Source organism: Artemia franciscana, chromosome 1 (genome assembly GCF_032884065.1).
Source record: "Artemia franciscana chromosome 1, ASM3288406v1, whole genome shotgun sequence".
NCBI lineage: Eukaryota > Metazoa > Arthropoda > Branchiopoda > Anostraca > Artemiidae > Artemia > Artemia franciscana.
In genome coordinates, this window is record NC_088863.1 from 20,786,384 (window position 1) to 20,804,788 (window position 18,405).

The following is an 18,405-nucleotide window of genomic DNA, read 5'->3' on the forward strand; positions in this document are numbered from 1 at the left end:
CACTGTTGTGAGTAAAAGTATACTTTACCAAATACAGATTATCCACATAATCAAATACCTTAACTGAAAAAAAACCTTTAAGCACTTGTCAAACCCTAAGCTCTATTAATCCAACTTAATCCTTTGGGGTTTGTAGGACCGTAATTCCATAGTTAGCAGCCCTTTTCATAGGGACTTTCAAGTGTCAGGTTATCAGTAAAAGTATGATTTTCGTATCTTTCAAGAATGCTTAAAAAAATTTTGTCGCATAATACTCATCGGACAAGTTTAGGAGAAGGGGGCCTTTAGGCCATACCCTTTCGGCAGGGGGGGTGGCTAGCTTCCCTCCATATATTTTAGGCTGATTAAAAGGGCACTAGGAATTTTAATTTCCTTTTGAATGAGCCATTAAGCATCTCTTTTTTGTTGCTCTGGTGAACGGCTAGCCCTGGCTAAAAAAAGAAAAAAGGACACAGCAGTGCTACCCCTTTAAAAATGTGACTTTCTTTGTTGTTCAAGGTGGTGGACTCTAATAAAACACCATGTACCGACATGCCCGACACGATGCACGCGATATCAATATACCATATATTGATACACCCAATATCGATACGTCCAATACCACGTAAAGTCCTTTCCCAGGGAATATGGTGGGCTATATCATCATCAAAACTATATTTACTGGACCTATGAACTATGTTGAACAAAATGGCTGTCTCAAAATTTTTATATGACGACTTTAGGCCATTTAGGAAGGAGAATATCTTCCTTGTAATATTTTTAGTCACTTAAAAACGGCAATAGCGATTTTAATTTCCGTTTGAAAAAGATATTAAAGATCCCTCCATGATGTTCTGGACATGCGTTAGCCCTGGTAGAAAAAAAGAAAAAAGAAAAAAGGAGACACGCCAGCGCTACCGATGCAAGAAAGTGACTTTTCTTGGTTTTCCAGGTAGAGGACTCTAATTATCCTTAAAATAGTTTTTGACCTTTCTGATTCCAGTGGTGCACTTTTTACTTCGATCCCACGCCGTTTCCAAAAGGTTGTTAGACTCTCTTCAAAATCACCACAAATTTTTTTTTGCATTAAATTTTTACTTTTAAGATTCACTGAAACAATAGTTGCCATTTCTGATTCAGTTTCTGATGCAATTTTTTCTCACTAAGCATAACAGGCTTATAAACTTTTGATTACTATGGGCTGTGGTTCTCTCTTTGTTGGGTTGTAGCTACTGCTGCAACCACGATCTGATTGCAATATTGCTAGGGTACAAATGTTAAAAATATTGAAAACTGTAACATGAAACCTACCAGATTAAGAGATTCAACAATCAATGTATTGCAACAACTTAAACTATTATGACACTTTGAATTGTACAAATTGCTTTGCGGAACACTTCCTTTTGCAATGAAAGCGGATATAGCCTCGCCTAGCACTTCTCGAATTAGCGGCAGCTGCTTCTCTCTTCTAAGATTCTTCAAAATCAATCTTGTCCATAGAAAAAAACCTTTCTTTACAAATTACAAACTGACTAAGTGTGTAAGGCTGCTTGAGGGTACTATTTTCATTTGTAAGTTTATAGAAGCTGGTGTCTACTATTTGAACAACAATCACTAAAACAATTTGGCTGTCTAATTAGAAACACAGATTGTATTTTAAGAACTGGGGTTTTTTCCTCACTTTTGAGGAAAGACAATAAAGAAGTTAAAATTGTATAAATATTACTTTAGCTATATTAACTGTGACTTACTGTTATATATAACTATATTACTGTAATCTTTATTCGATAATCCGGATAATACTTTTATTTGTCTCAACAAAGTAAATATTTTGTCAGAAGAATAATCGGATAATTTTTTTTTTTAATTTATGTCTTCCCTTTTCATTTGAAAAAGTCTCACCACTTCTGAGTGCTGTCGATTTCTTTTTATTGATACAGCAAACCAGTTCATGACGAAGTTGTCACAAAATAAATTCGACCTAAAAGAGAGAAAAATAACAGAATAATACATTTCGTTCTGCATGTATAACTGTTTTAATCTGTTAAAATTGCTGCACTAGCTTATAAAAAATATTAACAGTTTGTTGGTCTAAAGCCTGCCAGGTGAGCAAACATGCTAAAGGTAAGTAAGATAATACAATATTTACTCGTACAAAAATTTGTAGACGAAATTAATTCTTATTTCTGAGGTTTTAACCAGTAACTATTACTGTTAGCCAATATCAAGAAATTTTTTTATTGAAAGAAAAGACGAACTTTAAAACTCGAAACGGATGTTCCGCTTCAAAGTTTGGCCACATGCTCCAATGGTCCCACATAAATGCTAAGGTTTTATTACTGCTCCTTTGATGAGCCTTCGCAGATGAGGACAACATAGCCAATGCTTAATTCCAGAAATTTAGTTACGTATTATCTCCACATAAATTTGAATACAATTTCTTGTTCTTTAAACATTCTTAAAACTAGTTTTGTTTGCTTTCTATTATCATAATGTCATATCAGTAAACCATTACCATTGTTAAATAAGTAAAACTTCACTTTGATGAGTTTTGTATTTCGGAGAGTTGGACAGCAAAGTCACTTTCTACTTTCAGCTGAGAGTCTAGTTATCCTTAGTTAAAATCTGTCTTCTATTAACAACTAGATGAAGTTTCAAAGACTAACCTTGTTACTAGGGAGGTATTGTCTTTAAAACAATCGATCTTTTGTCGTCAAGGTTATTTATTTTTTCTTGTATTTTCGTGTATCTGCTTAAAAGAGAATTTTCTAAATGCCGTATCGTTCCCACAATAAAAAAGAGCTTTTATCCCTCTCAAATCATAATAAACTCTTCATCTTCTAATTTATTTCACTATATTATTTAAAAACAAAAAGGCTATATTTTAGAAATTCATGTAGTGTTCGTCCAGTTCGTTTACACCCTATCTCATAAGAAGTTTGAACATATGGGTCCAAATTCAATGTTTTTACACCTGTTCAGGTATCTAGGTACTGAGGTAAAACTTGGTATTCAAAATTTTCAATACATTTCTTTTTGGAAACAGAGATCCTTTTCGACTTTTCACCATGGGCTTTTTGGAAACGAACACTGTATCATTAGAATAGTTTTTGCATTAGCCGTTGTAAAACAATGTGTCACACCATTTTCAACACGATCGCCCTTTGAGAATTAAATATTCAAGATAAATTTTTTGAAAAGATCATCCAGTATTTATACTAAAGTATTAAACTGCTGCACTGAAAGCCGTCAGGAATGCAACAAATTTTGTTAATTGGTATTTTCAAGAGCTTTAATTTTTAATTGCATCTTAAACAATTTGGACTGAAAAATTTATGGCTTAAAAAAAAACATATCCATAAGCTCTTCCATTTTTGAGGCAGGTCTACTACTACTATAAAAACTTACTGAACCGAAAAACCTAAGTCCAACAAGGCAGCAAACACTTGTATACCTCCCAAATTTATTACAAAATACACCCTTTTGGTCCACCCATTGAATTCATGTTTTTTGTATATAATTCTTAATAACTTCTTTCCAATATATGTGATGTCACCCTGATTTTCGGTTTCGCCACAGACTTATACCCCAAAAAATAATCTATGATTATGGTTCAACCTCTATACTTAAAAATAATTCCAACCATATCAACGTTTCTGTTATTATACCCCTATAAAATGAAATGAGCAGAATTTTTTACAGGGCATTTTGTTTCTCTTGCGGTTAGTCAAGTGGGTAAAACTTGGTATTCAAACTTTTCAATGGATTTCACTGAATGTCACCATAGTAGCTACCCTGCAACCAAGAAGCACCTCAGGACCGTTCTTTTTTTTTGGAAAACTCTATATAGAGAGGTGTCCAAGTGGCATGTGTCTCAGGGCTGATAGCAGTAACATAAACTCTTCCATATGATGTGATGGTTGCAATCATGATATGTTCCCCGACTTTTTGTTATTAGATTCGTATAGATGGTAGTGTAATTTCTATCGCTTAGGGAAATTATTACTTGTAATTAGAAAGGCAATATGGCAATCGCAGAAAAACAATTGAGGTGTAACCAAAAAATATTCTTGAAAATTAAAGTGAATTATAGATGAATTTGCAACTCGTCTCTCCCCCAAATGTCTTCTATATCTATCTGAAGGATTGAGGTGGGTTAAAAACCTGAAAAAAGATAAAGCAAGCTTTTTTATTGCTTTCGGTGACCTTTATTTTATATGGACTATAAGTTTCCTTGGTAACGAATGCGTTACCATGCGGTACTACTGTCTATGCATCTGGGAACATCGTTGTGTCGATATCTAATACTTTTAAATTGATGAGCTCTCTCAGATTCTTTTCTAAAAAGGCAAATTCGCCGTCTCTGAGGAAAGAGTTTAGCTTAATCCCTAATGGAGAAAACACCACTTTAAAATTAACAAATCTGTTTTGTTATAGAAAACAATTATTTTCGTTAGAAATAGCCTTCTTTTGAATTCCTTCGACTATTGGTTTGGTAAGAAAACTCTGGGAAAGGAAAACAATAAAAGGAAAACAAAAAATAAATTCACATCTTTTATCTACCTTTTCAAATAAATCTCCATGTTTTGTCATATTTTGTAGAACGGAGCTTAAAAAATCAATACTAGGAATTTCTTTTGTGTTGAACTTTTATTGTGTAATTTTTATCAAGGACGCCCATAAGCGATGTTTTTCTCCTGTTTTGAAAAAGAGTTAAATTTTATTAGGCTAAAAGTTTTGAAGTGTAGTTTGATTTTGATGAATTAAATGTAGCTGGTTACCATATTGAATTTTTTTTTTTTTTCATGTAGATTTTTTCATAAGAAATTTTCTTGGAATTTTGGCTATCATTAGCCAGAGTCACTACTTATTTAAAGTGCGTCACCATGGACTCTTTGGAAACGAACACTGTATCTTTAGAATTGTTTTTGCATTAGCCATATTTTATCATTAGAATAGTTTTTGCATTAAACTGCTGCACTGAAAGCCGTTAGGAATGTAACAAATTTTGTTAATTGGTATTTTCAAGAGATTTAATTTTTAATTGCATCTTAAACAATTTGGACTGAAAAATTTATGGCTTTAAGTAAATACATATCCATAAGCTCTTCCATTCTTGAGCCATGGCTACTACTACTATAAAAACTTACTGAACCAAAAAACCTAAGTCCCACAAGGCTGCAAATACTCGTGTTCCACCCAAATTTATTTCAAAATACACCCTTACGTCCACCCATTGAATTCTTGTTTTATTTATATAATTCTTAATAACCTCTTTCGAAACTATATGGTGTCACCCTGCTTTTTGGTTTTGTCCCAGACGCAAACCCAAAAAAAAATCTATGATTATGGTTCAACCACTTTACTTAAAACTAATCCTAACCATATCAACGTTTCTTTTATTATACCGCTAGAAAATGAAATGAGCAGAATTTTTTACAGGGCATTTTATTTCCCTTACGGTTAGTCAAATGGGTATATGAATCTATCTTTTGTTAATTTTTCCAGAAAACATTTAACAAATTTACCTCTGGTCTCGAAACCACTAATGCCTTAGAACCATACTTGACAATTTTCATGACCAATGACCGACTAGCCTTCAGTAATTCTAGTTTTGGTTCACATGTTCTTCTTTCTATTCTTCCAAACTTTTTTAAACTGTCAAATAACCAAATGGCCTTTGTTTTTCTTCGTTTTGTATTTTTATTGTGCCCACCATATTTACTAATAAATCTCTCCAGGTGCGTGAGGCTATAAATTCATGCATCTTCTCGCTACCAAAGATTTTGTCTTGGTCTTCACTTGGTTTATTATTAAGACTTTACTTCACTTTAGTTTTATTATTATTAATTTTCAAACCAATTTAACAAAGAAAGTTGAATAGTTTTGACAATGTTTTATTTAAGACTGGCATATCATCTAGGTAATCAAAGTCAAAGTGTTTTACCTGCCCATTTTAATACATATTCAACCAGAACCGTTGCTGAGTTTCCTCGGGCAAAGTTTGCGAAAATAATCCATTTAAAATAATCCGAATAAATATTTGTTTTCTCATAAAATAGCTCATAAAAACCAAAATATGAGAAGATTATCTTTTTAGAACTGTCGTGGTTGGAGGAGTGGGCAAGGTGCGATTGAAAAATTTTATTTGAATCGGGCACGGATGTTCTTGGGGTTTGTGAAACAATTTTAGATGAAAACTCGGCAAATAAAATTAATATTAGCGATTTCCAATTCTTTCATGTAAGCAGAAATAAAAAGGCAAGGTGGTTTAGCAATACTACTTAAAAATTATATTCAGGCGCGACTGAGAGAAGAATTTCTATATCTGAATACTGAGATGGTTTTCGAAAGCTTATTGTTGAATGTTTTTTTCCAAATAATGAAAAAAATTTTATTACTGTAATTTATCGTCCTCCCTCATCTAGCATGGCAGACTTTATAGACAAATTTGAAAACATGTTAAGCGTGATATTAAATCTTCGAATGCTATTTTTTATCCTTGGGGACCTCAATTGTGACTTAATGGGATGCCTCCCATCAAGCCTGCAAAGGATTGGCCGATATGTCCTTCAGTTTTTAGAATGTAACCTTTCACATGGTATGAGCCCAGTATGTTTTATTCCAACACGAATTTCAAATTCATCTTTTTCTCTGATTGATAAAATTTTTGTACCTTATCCATGTGAGGCTACATTCATGGTTATGGAAGATACCTCTCATCATTGTATTTTAATGTCTGACTTCAGAGCGGAAAAGATAGCCAATAAGGAAAACCCTATGAAAAGGAGAAATTTTTCAAAAGTAAATAAGAATGAACTGAAATCTAGTCTAAGCGATATAGATTGGAGGGAAGTTACTAACGAGAATGATTCAAACACATCTTTGGATGTATTTTATCAAATTCTGAACGAAAAATAGAATCTTCATTGCCCATTTAGAGCTACATACCGGAAAAGAAACTCACCCAAAAAACCTTGGATAAGTTTATCGCTTTTAAAATCTATCAAGGAAAAAAATCGACTCTATAAGATAAAAATTAAATACCCCTCAGCTCATAATGTACAGCGATTCAAAATTTTTTAAAATTTGCAGGTTAAAATTCTTAGAACAAGTGAACATATTTATTATGAAAATTCATTTAAAAAATCGGATTCACCTCGGACTACATGGAAATTAATCAAGAAAAAAATTTGAAATAATACTAAGACATCACATCCTGAAGTGATCATAAATGAAAGTGGTGTTGAATTGAAGGGGAAGGATGTTGTTGCAGATTTTTTTGTAATTACTTTTCCCATTTTAGTGCTACTGATGACCTGAAATCCCCTGAATCTTTATTTGGTTCATATAAAGATTATCTACCGTCATCCGAAAATTCCAATATGTTCCTGGCCCCTATTACTTTCGGTGAATTCCAGAAAGTAATTACGAATTTAAAACGTGAAAATTTCCTAGGTCTAGATGGGCTCTCCACAAATACTCTGATAGAACTTGCTTGTGTGATCTATGTCCCATTGCTTCATATTTTAAACGCATCTGTATCATCAGGGATCTTTCCAGAAGTATGGAAATCTGCACGAGTTATTCCAATTCATAAGAAAGGTGATAAGACAGATGTAGGCAACTACTGCCCAATAGCAATTCTTTCTCCAATATCTAAGGTTCTAGAAAAAATTATTCAAGAAAGAATTGTATCCTATTTTAATAAAAGGAATTTATTTACTAAAAATTAGTTTGGATTCTGGTTGGGTCATTGCACTGAACAAGCTATTGCTGCGCTAATCTTAGAGATTATTTATTCACTAAATGATAATAATTATGTGTCTGCTCTCTTCTATGATATAAAAAAGGCATTTGATACGCTAAATCATGAAATCTTGAAGGAAAAAATTAATAACACAGGTGTTAGAAGTAAAGGCCTAGACCTAATAAAACCTTATCTGCATGATCGAAAAATTCAGGTAGAAATAAATGAACATTTATCAAGCCATATCGTTATTGATGATGTTGGAGTCCCCTAGGGATCAGTATTGGGGCCATTACTAGTTTTGATCTATATAAATGACCTCCCAAGGTGTTTACCCCAAGATAATAGCTTAGCAGTAATTTTTCCAGATGATACGGCTGTGACAGTAAAAGCTAAAACCCCACCTTTGTAGGTTGAGAAAATGGTGACAGCAATGATATCTTTGAATAAATGGTTTGCGGGTTACTGCCTAGCTCCGAACTTTTCTAAAACTGAATTCATGATTTTCGGGTGTTCACAAAGGGCGATAAATAAAATTACCATAGATGAGTTAATTGTAAATCAAAGTAGGATAAAAAAAAGAACAATCATTTCGTTACCTTGGGATTATTCTCGATGAGCTTTTATCTTTCCGTAAGCATTCTGATTATTTGAGAATGAAACTTGCCCATAACTTTGGTTGTCTTCACAAATTGAAACAGGTGTTTCCTTTCTCCATCATTAAAATTTTATACCATTCTCTAATTGAATCATATCTTAATTATTGCCCCATAGTCAACATTATCTCAACACATTTATGGTCCATCTGCAGCCTCTTCAGATAATTCAAAATAAGGCAATTAGAATTCTGGGTGCTTTTGTTCATCGCCCTGCGAGGCTTAAAAATCTGTCAGAAACCCAAACTTTATATATTTTTCTCAATATACTTAATCTCAAACAATTGAAGGACGTGTATACAGCAATGTGGTATTATGATATTCAATCCTCAGCAAACTATTTCAATGATTTGGGTATACTTGGGACTCCCACTTCTCCTTCCCACTGCATCCGCTCCAAGAAGTATCACCTTCCGTCAATCAAATCAGAAAGAGCTAGATTCTCAATCAGATACCAGATTCCCAATATTGCAAATAAACTTAGCTTAGTAGAAATGTTCCGAAGTTTCACAAGTCGATTTTCTTTGAAAAAAACATATTTCAAAAATAATTCTTTGCCTGGATTTCGGGATTGATTAATGATAGATTTTAGTATGTATTAAATAAAAAAAAACTAATTTTTTTAGCTGAAATTAAGGAGCGACATTAAAACATAAAACGAACAGAAATTACTCCGTATATGAAATGGGTTGTCCCCTCCGCAATCCCTCGCTCTTTACGCTAAAGCTTTTAATTGTTTTAAAAAGTAGAATTGTGGCAAAGAGTCAAACTTCAGCGTAAAGAGCGAGGGATTGCGGAGGGGACAACCCATTTCATATACGGAGTAATTTCTGTTCGTTTTAAGTTTTAATGTCGCTCCTTACTTTCAGCTAAAAAAATTAGTTTTTTTTTTTTATTTAATTTCTGAACGTTTTTGAATTAATGCATGTTTGGTTTTGGCTCTCTGCACATAAATTATTAAAATGAAACTTGTATATTAATTCTTTTTCTGGCTAAATGGCTTTCTCTTAGTTTTGATCAGACGATTTTGAGAAATATAGGGGTTGAGAAGGAGGCCTAGTTGCCCTCCAATTTTTCGGTTACTTAAAAAGGCAGCTAGAACTTTTAATTTTTAATGAACGTTTTTATTAGTAAAAAATACACGTAACCTAAGAATTAACTTACGTAACGAACTTTCATAACCTTATATTTTTATTATGTATACGAGGGGGTTTGTGCCCTCGTTAATACCTCGCTCTTTACACTAAATCGTAAGTTCTGTTCCAATTCTTTAAGAATGACCCCTGAATCAGAAAGGCCGTAGAATAAATAGTTGAAATTACTAAAAATACTTTAGCATAAAGAGTAAGGTATTTATCTCCTCCTAAATACCTCGCTCTTTATGCTAAAGTATTTTTAGAGCCACTCATATGCGTAATTATCTCTGTTCGTTTTAAGTTCCAATGCTACTTCTTCCTTTCATTTGAAAAAAAGTTTTCATGTTTATTTTTCATTGTTTTCTTATAGTAATGCTAGAGAACCCTGCGCCCTTTTCATTGAATTTTTCTTCCCCCATAACAGATTCCTCCAAGGAAAGATCCTCCAACATAGCCCCCTCTCCTCAGCCCCATCCCCAAACGAAATAAAATCCCCCTGAAAACGTCTGTACATTTCCCAATAACCATTACTATATGTAAACACTGGTCAAAGTTTGTAACTTGCAGCCCCTCCCCCACGGATTGTGGGGGAGTAAGTCATCCCCAAAGACATAGTTATTATGGTTTTCAACTATGCCGAACAAAATGGCTATCTCAAAATTTTGATCCGTTTAATTTGGGAAAAAAATGAGCGTGGGAGGGGGCCTAGATGCCCTCCAATTTTTTTGGTCACTTAAAAAGGGCACTAGAACTTTTCATTTCCGTTAGAATGAGCCCTCTTGCGACATTCTAGGACCACTTGGTCGATACGATGACCCCTGGGGAAAAGAAAAAAAAAAACAAACAAACAAATAAACACGCACCCGTGATTTGTCTTCTGGCAAAAAATACAAAATTCCACATTTTTGTAGATAGGAGCTTGAAACTTCATTTGTAGGGTTCTCTGATACGCTGAATCTGATGGTGTCATTTTCGTTAAGATCCTACGGCTTTTAGGGGGTGTTTCTCCCTATTTTCTTAAATAAGGCAAATTTTCTCAGGCTCGTAACTTTTGATGGGTAAGACTAAACTTGATGAAACTTATATATTTAAAATCAGCATTAAAATGCAATTCTTTTGATGTAGCTATTGATATCAAAATTCAATTTTTTAGAGTTTTGGTCACTATTGAGCCGGGTCGCTCCTTACTACAGTTCGTTACCACGAACTGTTTGATTTTACTGTGGTGTTCTTGTGCTGGGGTGGCCTCCTCTATGATTTTCTACCTTGTATGTTTTTTTTTTCTCTCGTATGTTTTTTTTGTCTTATTTTTTTCTTTCTCTTTTTGGAATTATTAGTCTGACAAGACGTTGTGTTTTTTTATGCATTTGTGCTGCCCCAGCCTTACGAGCTCTGCTCTCTGTTGGGGTATAATAAGACGTTGTGTTTTTTATGCATTTTTGCTGCCCCAGCCTTACGAGCTCTGCTTTCTGTTGGGGTATAATATTGTTTTGTATATTTTTAATTTGAATTAATAAATATTTATTGATTGAAAAAGGAATATAATAGAACCATTATTAACTCTATGCCTAACACATAACAAAAGACAAATATCGCTTCTTGACTGCAGCAACTCTACAGACATTATAAAAAAACTTTCTTTTCCATTCTTATTCCCGTTCATTATTAATATTAATTTGTAAGGTCTTAGGAACAAGAAGGGATTTTTAACCCCCCTATAATACAGATTAGATTGCTTTCTAAAAGTTTAAATGTTGCTATTACTTGACACAGAAAAAGTAGTTACCAGTAGTGCCTATTAGCATTGAAAAAGGAGAGGATGTATTCTCTTTATCATTCACATATAAATTTATTTTACCATCCCTCTATATTTTGAGATATACGTTTTTTACTTTCTTTTTAACAATGCATTCTTTTCGTGTGCTCTTAAAAAAATGCTGATAACAAAAAACTTTCTTTCCTTTATTAAAAGAAATACTTCCTAGTAAGGTTTTCGTGACTTGATAACACAGATAGTTACACTAAAAAGTACCCTAACTTGAAAACCCAATCATTACACAAAAATTGAACTTTAGGAGGTGTAAAACTTCAAGAAAACTCATTTAGTCCATCTTCTTGTGGAAAATAAGCATAATTATCTGAAATAAACTATCGTATCCCTAAAAAGGAAACTTTTACCCTTCAAAATCATACATCATTTTTCATCACGGACTAACCCAAGTATATTTGAACCTATCCCGATGCTAAGAGGTTAACGGTTAAATTTCTTATCATCCATAGGTTTCCTTAGTTCATATGAAGCCATTTTCTTGGACAGCTTAAAAATAAGAGCCAAAAAATATTTTTTAAGCTTTGATATTCCCATCCTCATGCGAAAACACAGTGGCAAACAACTTAGCCACTATATACCGAAAAAGCCAAAAAAGGAACCCTTTGAAATGTAAAAGGAATTCCTGTTAAAATAAGAAATTAAAAGCATAGATATTGCAGAACGATATAAGAAATATAGAAAATATAGAGAACAATATATAGAACAATAGTCTGAGAGGATAGAGAATGCACCATTCACATACACAAAGTTCTAGAATATTCTAAATACAACGCAGAAGTATTTTTTTTGTCAAAGGCATCGTAATAGCTCTGCCCAAGTAAAGGACGATGTGGGCACAATCTACTAGTATTTTTTTAGACCAAAGTACTTCAGATAGCAGAATTTTTATCAAAACTTCGAAAAGGGTTCATTCGATTGGAGTTTGAAAGGGTTAGTGCCTAGTTTAACAGTACAAAGGGATTAGATGCAACGAACTTCCTCACGCCCATCATTCTCCAATCACACCATATCAACATTTTTAGATAACCATTTGTTTCAGCAGGTTTTAAAGGTCTGAAGACTCTATCTTCAAGAATGACTCCCCCCCACAGCCCTAAGGTAAGGGTTTAATTTTTACTCTGAGGAAGATTAAGGTTATGAAGGGAGCTCAAAGAATTTGTAAAGAGGAGTTTTAGTACCCTTTTTAAGAGTCAAAGTGACCAAAGGCTACCACTACAACCATTAACGTCGTATTTTTCCCAACTGCATCTGAAAGACTTTGAGATATTCCTTTTCAGAGAAATAGTCGAAAGGTCATATAACCAGGCTTTTGGGGTTGACGCCCCTCCCCCCTTCAGAGCCTGGAGGCAATTAGGATAAATCCTTTTATTAGACAATGATTTTTCACAAAAATAAGGGAAATTTAGGTCACAACTGTCATCAGGTGACCGTCATCAGCAAAAATACTATTTTTACTGATTTGTATTTCTGCTGATGACCTTCAAAGTAAATGTGACCGAAATGTCTAGTATTCTTATGAATTATTACTGTCTAACAATAAGACCCATCCCTACTTGAACTATTATTTATCGTTATAGGATGGTAGCGTGGTCTCCAATATCAACTATAAAAAGCTCCTATGGAAGAAGTGGTTGTGTGAACTGTGGAGGAGGCTCATTTACTCGGAATTGTATATTTCTAGTTTTACTTTATCTTATTTAACGATCAAATGTAATGGAGGACAACCACCACCCCTCTCTGATATCCACATATTCAATCGAAATTGTTAGACAGTCGTTTTGTTCAAAATAATCCACATAACATTTAAAATTGTTTTTGGTTCACACACAACCCTCAAGACCCTAAAGGCAAGGTTTGTAATTAGTGCCCGAATATAAGATTTTTATGGAATGGGTGGTCATTTAGACTTCGGATTGGACGAGGCCTGTTTAATTGAGAGTCGGAAGTCCCTATGGACTTTTAAGAGGCAAAAGTGAAAGTAGGTCAGCTAATACCCTCTTCCCAACGCTATAATTCCCTAAAACACATCCAGTTAAAGTTCTAAGAGAATCATCTTATTCAGTATTGATGAAATATCCAGTAATTAGGTCATTGGGGATATCATCCTCCCCAAGTTCCTCGGAGTGATTCGTTTATTGTTTACAAATACAAAATGCTATTCAGAAAGGTGCATGTATTTTGAAAATTATTTTTCAAAAGGACAAAGGACAATCAGTTTAGCCTTTCAGAGAATGTTTAGTAGAGTTTCTAACTAAATCAAAACACGTAGTTTAATCATAGATTGTCAAAAGGAAATAGCTTAGGAATGACTGAATGTATTACTTTTAAACTTTCACAGAATGATAAGGGATATGATCAAAAAGGCAATGTTTATATGCTGCCATCACTACTAAAACTACCACCACTACTGCTACGACCACATTTTTCTATTTACTATATTGAGGATAATCTTTCAAATGAATCAAAAGACAGTAGGTGCACGTACATTTTCAAAAGAGCGTATCTCAAGAGTTGGCTTGGATATCAATTTCGAACTTTTAGGGAATGGTTAAAGGGGATGTTCATCTGACCAAAAGGCCATATGCGCACGCTACTATGGAAGCTACCATCACAGCCAAATTTACTAAATAGCCTACTACTGCTACTTCAACTACTGCTTCTACTGCAACTACTTTTGAGGCTAAGAGCTTTTGAGATAATAATTTCAAGAATTATATCAACATAAAAATTATCTTAAGGGCATATCGCCAATGTCATTGCAATGGCTAATTGTATTAAGTAGAAAATTCTAGGAGTTGCTGAGAGTGATGTTCAACGACCAAAGTAAAACATTAATACTACTGCTGCTACTAGGACTACTGCTATTACTATTAATTCTAATATTTCACTTTATTACTTGAATTATTGCTCCTTCTGGTGGTCAAGCGTAGAGAGGAAAGATATTTATTACTTCCAGCCTAGACTGTCCTGAGGTAGCATGATATCTTTGTCTGGGGTTGTACCGATCAATTTCTAGTGATTATCAAGGCTCTCCATCCTTCTAGAATGAAACCTTCCACGTGGAAAATTCAAACCAAGCATCAAGTGATTGAAACTAAAGGCAATTTTGGCAGGCATTTTCTACTTGCAATTGGACAAGGTGTCCGAGCCACTAAGAGCTCGTGGAGTCACCTGACGTGAGTTGGATTTCTGGTTCGTACGATATAGTGGTTGGGTGCTGGAGATGAATTCTTGCCACCTAAGCATTTTATTTCGTCTCAGAAACTTTGTCTTAAGTCACATCTATGGCATTTCCGACTGAAAAGGTGAAAGATCTGGTCTTAGAACAGTACACAAAAACGTTGTTTACAGTGGTGTTGTTAATACAAATCTTTTTTTTGGCGGGTAATGCCAGGCTCCGACTAGATATAGTGACAGAGTTAGGCCATAATTAAGGTGTCTCTGGTGATACGGGACTGAATTTTAACCTTGATACGTCCACTGTCAAAAATGATGTAGCCATATTACGTAAGCAATTTCTGAACTTCAACAGCATTACCTAATATGCTGAATCAGTTTGAGCTAAAGGTTGTGTCTACTGTGATTAACGATCATTATCTTAGTGTTTTCCCAGCTGATTTTTAGGCCTAATTTATGGTAAGGGCTCTTGAGACTGTTGTATGGTCCTCTTCAAGTTCAGCGGCAGAGGTGCATACCAAAGTGATTTCATCCACAAGATCACAATCACTTAGAAGTCAGTTGCCGAAAATCAGTCCAAAATGGAGACAGTTTTTGGATCAGTCTATAAGTTAATCGCTGATGGTGTTAAAAATTTCGATCGCGGCAGCACATTTTTGCCTAATACCGATAATTATTTCGAATTCTGGGTTAATATGAAATTTTGTCTGTATGGACCTCTTAGTATCAGTTTGAATGACCTGGAATAGACGACAATAATTGTCAAAAGTACTCTTCGTTAAAGTATCAGCCAGAGAGAGACAATTATGGTCGACCGCATCAAAGGCTACTTTTCAATGGACAAAGGCAATGTATGCCGCACGTTGGAGCTAGTGGGCTTTTTCTGCAAGTTGGAGGATGCTGAAGATCTGCTCAATCGTCAACCTAATAGGCTTGAGACCTGCATGCTGAATCTGAAAGCACTTGTGGAGGAAATTGGTGTTTTTATCAAGTAGAGCCATCGTAAAAATTTTAGTAGAGACTGTTATGAGGGTGATTCCTCTTCAATTAGAGCAGCCCCATCTGCTGCCTTTGTACCTCCACAGAGGATTGTTTGTTCCAAATTTCTTAGTTCTTGCGGTATAATATCAGTCGTTTAGACAAGAATTAAAAGCATTTTTAGCCAAAAAAAAATAATTTCTTGTCCTCCATGGTTCGTAGCTTGACGTAGCTTGAATAGATTTCAGGCACCTTGTTGTTTTTCATTCTACAAAATCATTCTATTTCTCTTCCACTCAATGGGGTCAGGCTCCTGATGATTCTCACCTAAGATTTGCTCAGCGGATAACAGCAGGATTTTCCACCCAACAGTCAGAATCAACATCCACTCTATTAATATTCAGCAGCTCGGCAAAGCGTGCCTTCCATATTTCTAGCTCTGCGCTTTCCTCTTCCAGCCCTTCTCCAGATTCCAATCTTGCTGCAATTGTCTTTGGACATTTCCCTTCATATAGATCTTTGACCTACTTTAACAGGGATATAATGTTATTATTTTGAATATTTTCTTCCAATTCCTCAGCCTTTTTCCAACTAATTGTTACATATCACAGTGAATAAGCTTATTTGCAATCCCATTTAGCTGCCTGTAAGTGGATATATCACCAGCTAACTGCACTTTTGTGTGCTTTACAATGATTTGAAGTGATTTCTGTAACAGCCAAGGCTTATTGAAGTGCATCTCTACTACTAGTAATATCAATACTCCTACTGCCACGACTATCAAACTACTCTTAGCTATAAATTAAAACTGTGGATATTAAAACTTTTCCTAATTGTATGAAGATAAAATATTAAAAGATTTTCGAGGGTATAAAATGAAGTGTATCCTAGCACTCCATTTGAATGCAGGCTGGTAAAAGGTTATAAAAGCATTATTAAGAACAGTTTGGTGTGCGAAGTTAAAACTAATAGGACTTGTTATAATAGATATTGAACCAACCAAAACAAATATTTTTATTCTAATGCTATGCTTCCACTTATACTACTATTACACTATTACTGCTACTATTATTGCTACTTCTAGTACTACTACTTCAACTAAGGCTATAGGTAACACTATTACCTCTACTGCTACTACTTCTACTGCGTCTGTTAAAAGTAAGGGTAACAAGGCAAAAGTTTAGAATGTATTCAAACTATGTGGAACCAAATAGAAACACAGTATGACCACTCAGGTTGTGAAGAAGACGTAGCAGAAATGCTTCAAGAACAGCCGATGGGCATAGGTTGGAACTTTCAGAGTGTGTCAAAAGGGATGTTGAAGAAACCAAAGGTGCTCTGCACATACTACTACTATTACTACTACAACAGTTACTACTACGCAAGCTATGAGCATTAAGGTAAAGCCTTTAAAGAATATTTGGGTGGATATTGAACTAAATCAAAACCAAAATATAAGCATTTGTATTTTCAGGGAGGATTCAAAGCAAAATGTTAAAAAAGACTTACATTATAAAGTTGACATTAAGGATACCTTTGGATTGGCTTAGGTGATCATGTATTTAATTTACAGATGACATAGCTTTAGTGGCGGATAATAGGGAAAATCTTCAGAAGAAATTGGCTGCAATAGAAAATTATTAGACAAGTAGAATTTAGTATTAAAGGCTAAGAAGTCAGTAGTATTAGTATTGAGGAGCAAGGAATGTTGATTCCGAGGTTAATTTTAATTTTGGAGGAATTATGTTAGAGGTTAAAGAGGAAGTTGTTTGTTTGGGTTTTAAGTTTAGTGCGTTAAAGGGGGTATCCAGGTAAATATGAGATTGTAATTTAAGGGGGAAAAGGTTAATGAGCATTCTTTTGAGAAGTAATTTAGGTAAGCTAGCTGGCATGATAATCCTGAAAGCAGTAGTCTGGACAAGAGTAGTTTGTAGTCTACATTGGGATTTTGAGTTTTTGGGTTTTGCAATTACCATTAGTGGAAGAGTCTTACGATTAATTTCAAGTGAACTTTGTCAAGGTTTTCATTTGTCTTTTTGTATGATTGATATTCTTTATTAAGTTCCTCTATAACAGCCTCGTAAGTGATGCACTCTGCCTTAGAAGACGGATAAATTATATTCTATTCATTATAAAGATCATGGATAAGCTCTTGATGATTAAGGACTATAGCCCACTCCTCTTTACTTTTCCTTATTTTACAGATCCTTCGGATGTTTTTTGGCTGGTCTAGTTTGGCCCCTTTAACGACCTCCATATAAATTTTTCCATGACCTACATAGGATCTTTAAAAGTAATACCTTTTTTCTTACTAACTTGGTTAATTTTTCTAACTATTTTTTTCTCAAAACTTACCTATTGCCTTTATTGGAACAGCTAACCTAGATTCTTGATATTAAATGTTGGTTGCTACTCACCTTAGAAAGAAAGCTTCCGGCCAATCTACCATCCCATAAGCAAACCGGTTTCTTTGAATAAATAAATAGGACACTTTCCTGCTCTAATGGTATTATCTCCGTCAATTATTATAATCAAAGTCACTCGACGAATTACAAAAAATGTAATAAATTTTTCCGTAATATAGCCTAATCAATTAATAATATAAATGCAGTAACTGACTCACAACAAAAGGAAGGACACGCAATATACTAATGTAAATTGGCACTGATACAAAATGTAAAATTTAAATAATTTCTTAAATTTACGGAAATATTGATGCTGAAAATAGCAAATATCAATTTAATTTACAACAAAAATTTTTGACTTGTAAAATTAAAAGAGGAGAGCATATCATGTAGAAAGTAAACTAATCAATAAACCCAAACGTTATACGAATGGATTTCCTCGACCAAAAATAGGATGGGGAAACAGCTTTGTGTCACAACACCTAATATGCAC

At 34.2% G+C, this 18,405-nt stretch overlaps 1 protein-coding gene across 3 annotated transcripts in view; it reads right to left on the reverse strand.

Moving 5' to 3' along the window:
• Positions 1–1,770: 1,770 nt before the first annotated feature.
• LOC136026775 (galactosylceramide sulfotransferase-like) overlaps positions 1,771–18,405 on the reverse strand; it is a 94,765-nt gene continuing 78,130 nt past the window's right edge. For all 3 annotated transcript variants that reach the window (XM_065703492.1, XM_065703484.1, XM_065703479.1), the window contains one exon: positions 1,771–1,960. In XM_065703492.1, coding sequence (XP_065559564.1) covers positions 1,843–1,960 — 118 coding nt within the window. In that variant the 3' untranslated portion in view covers positions 1,771–1,842. The remainder of the gene's footprint in view (positions 1,961–18,405) is intronic.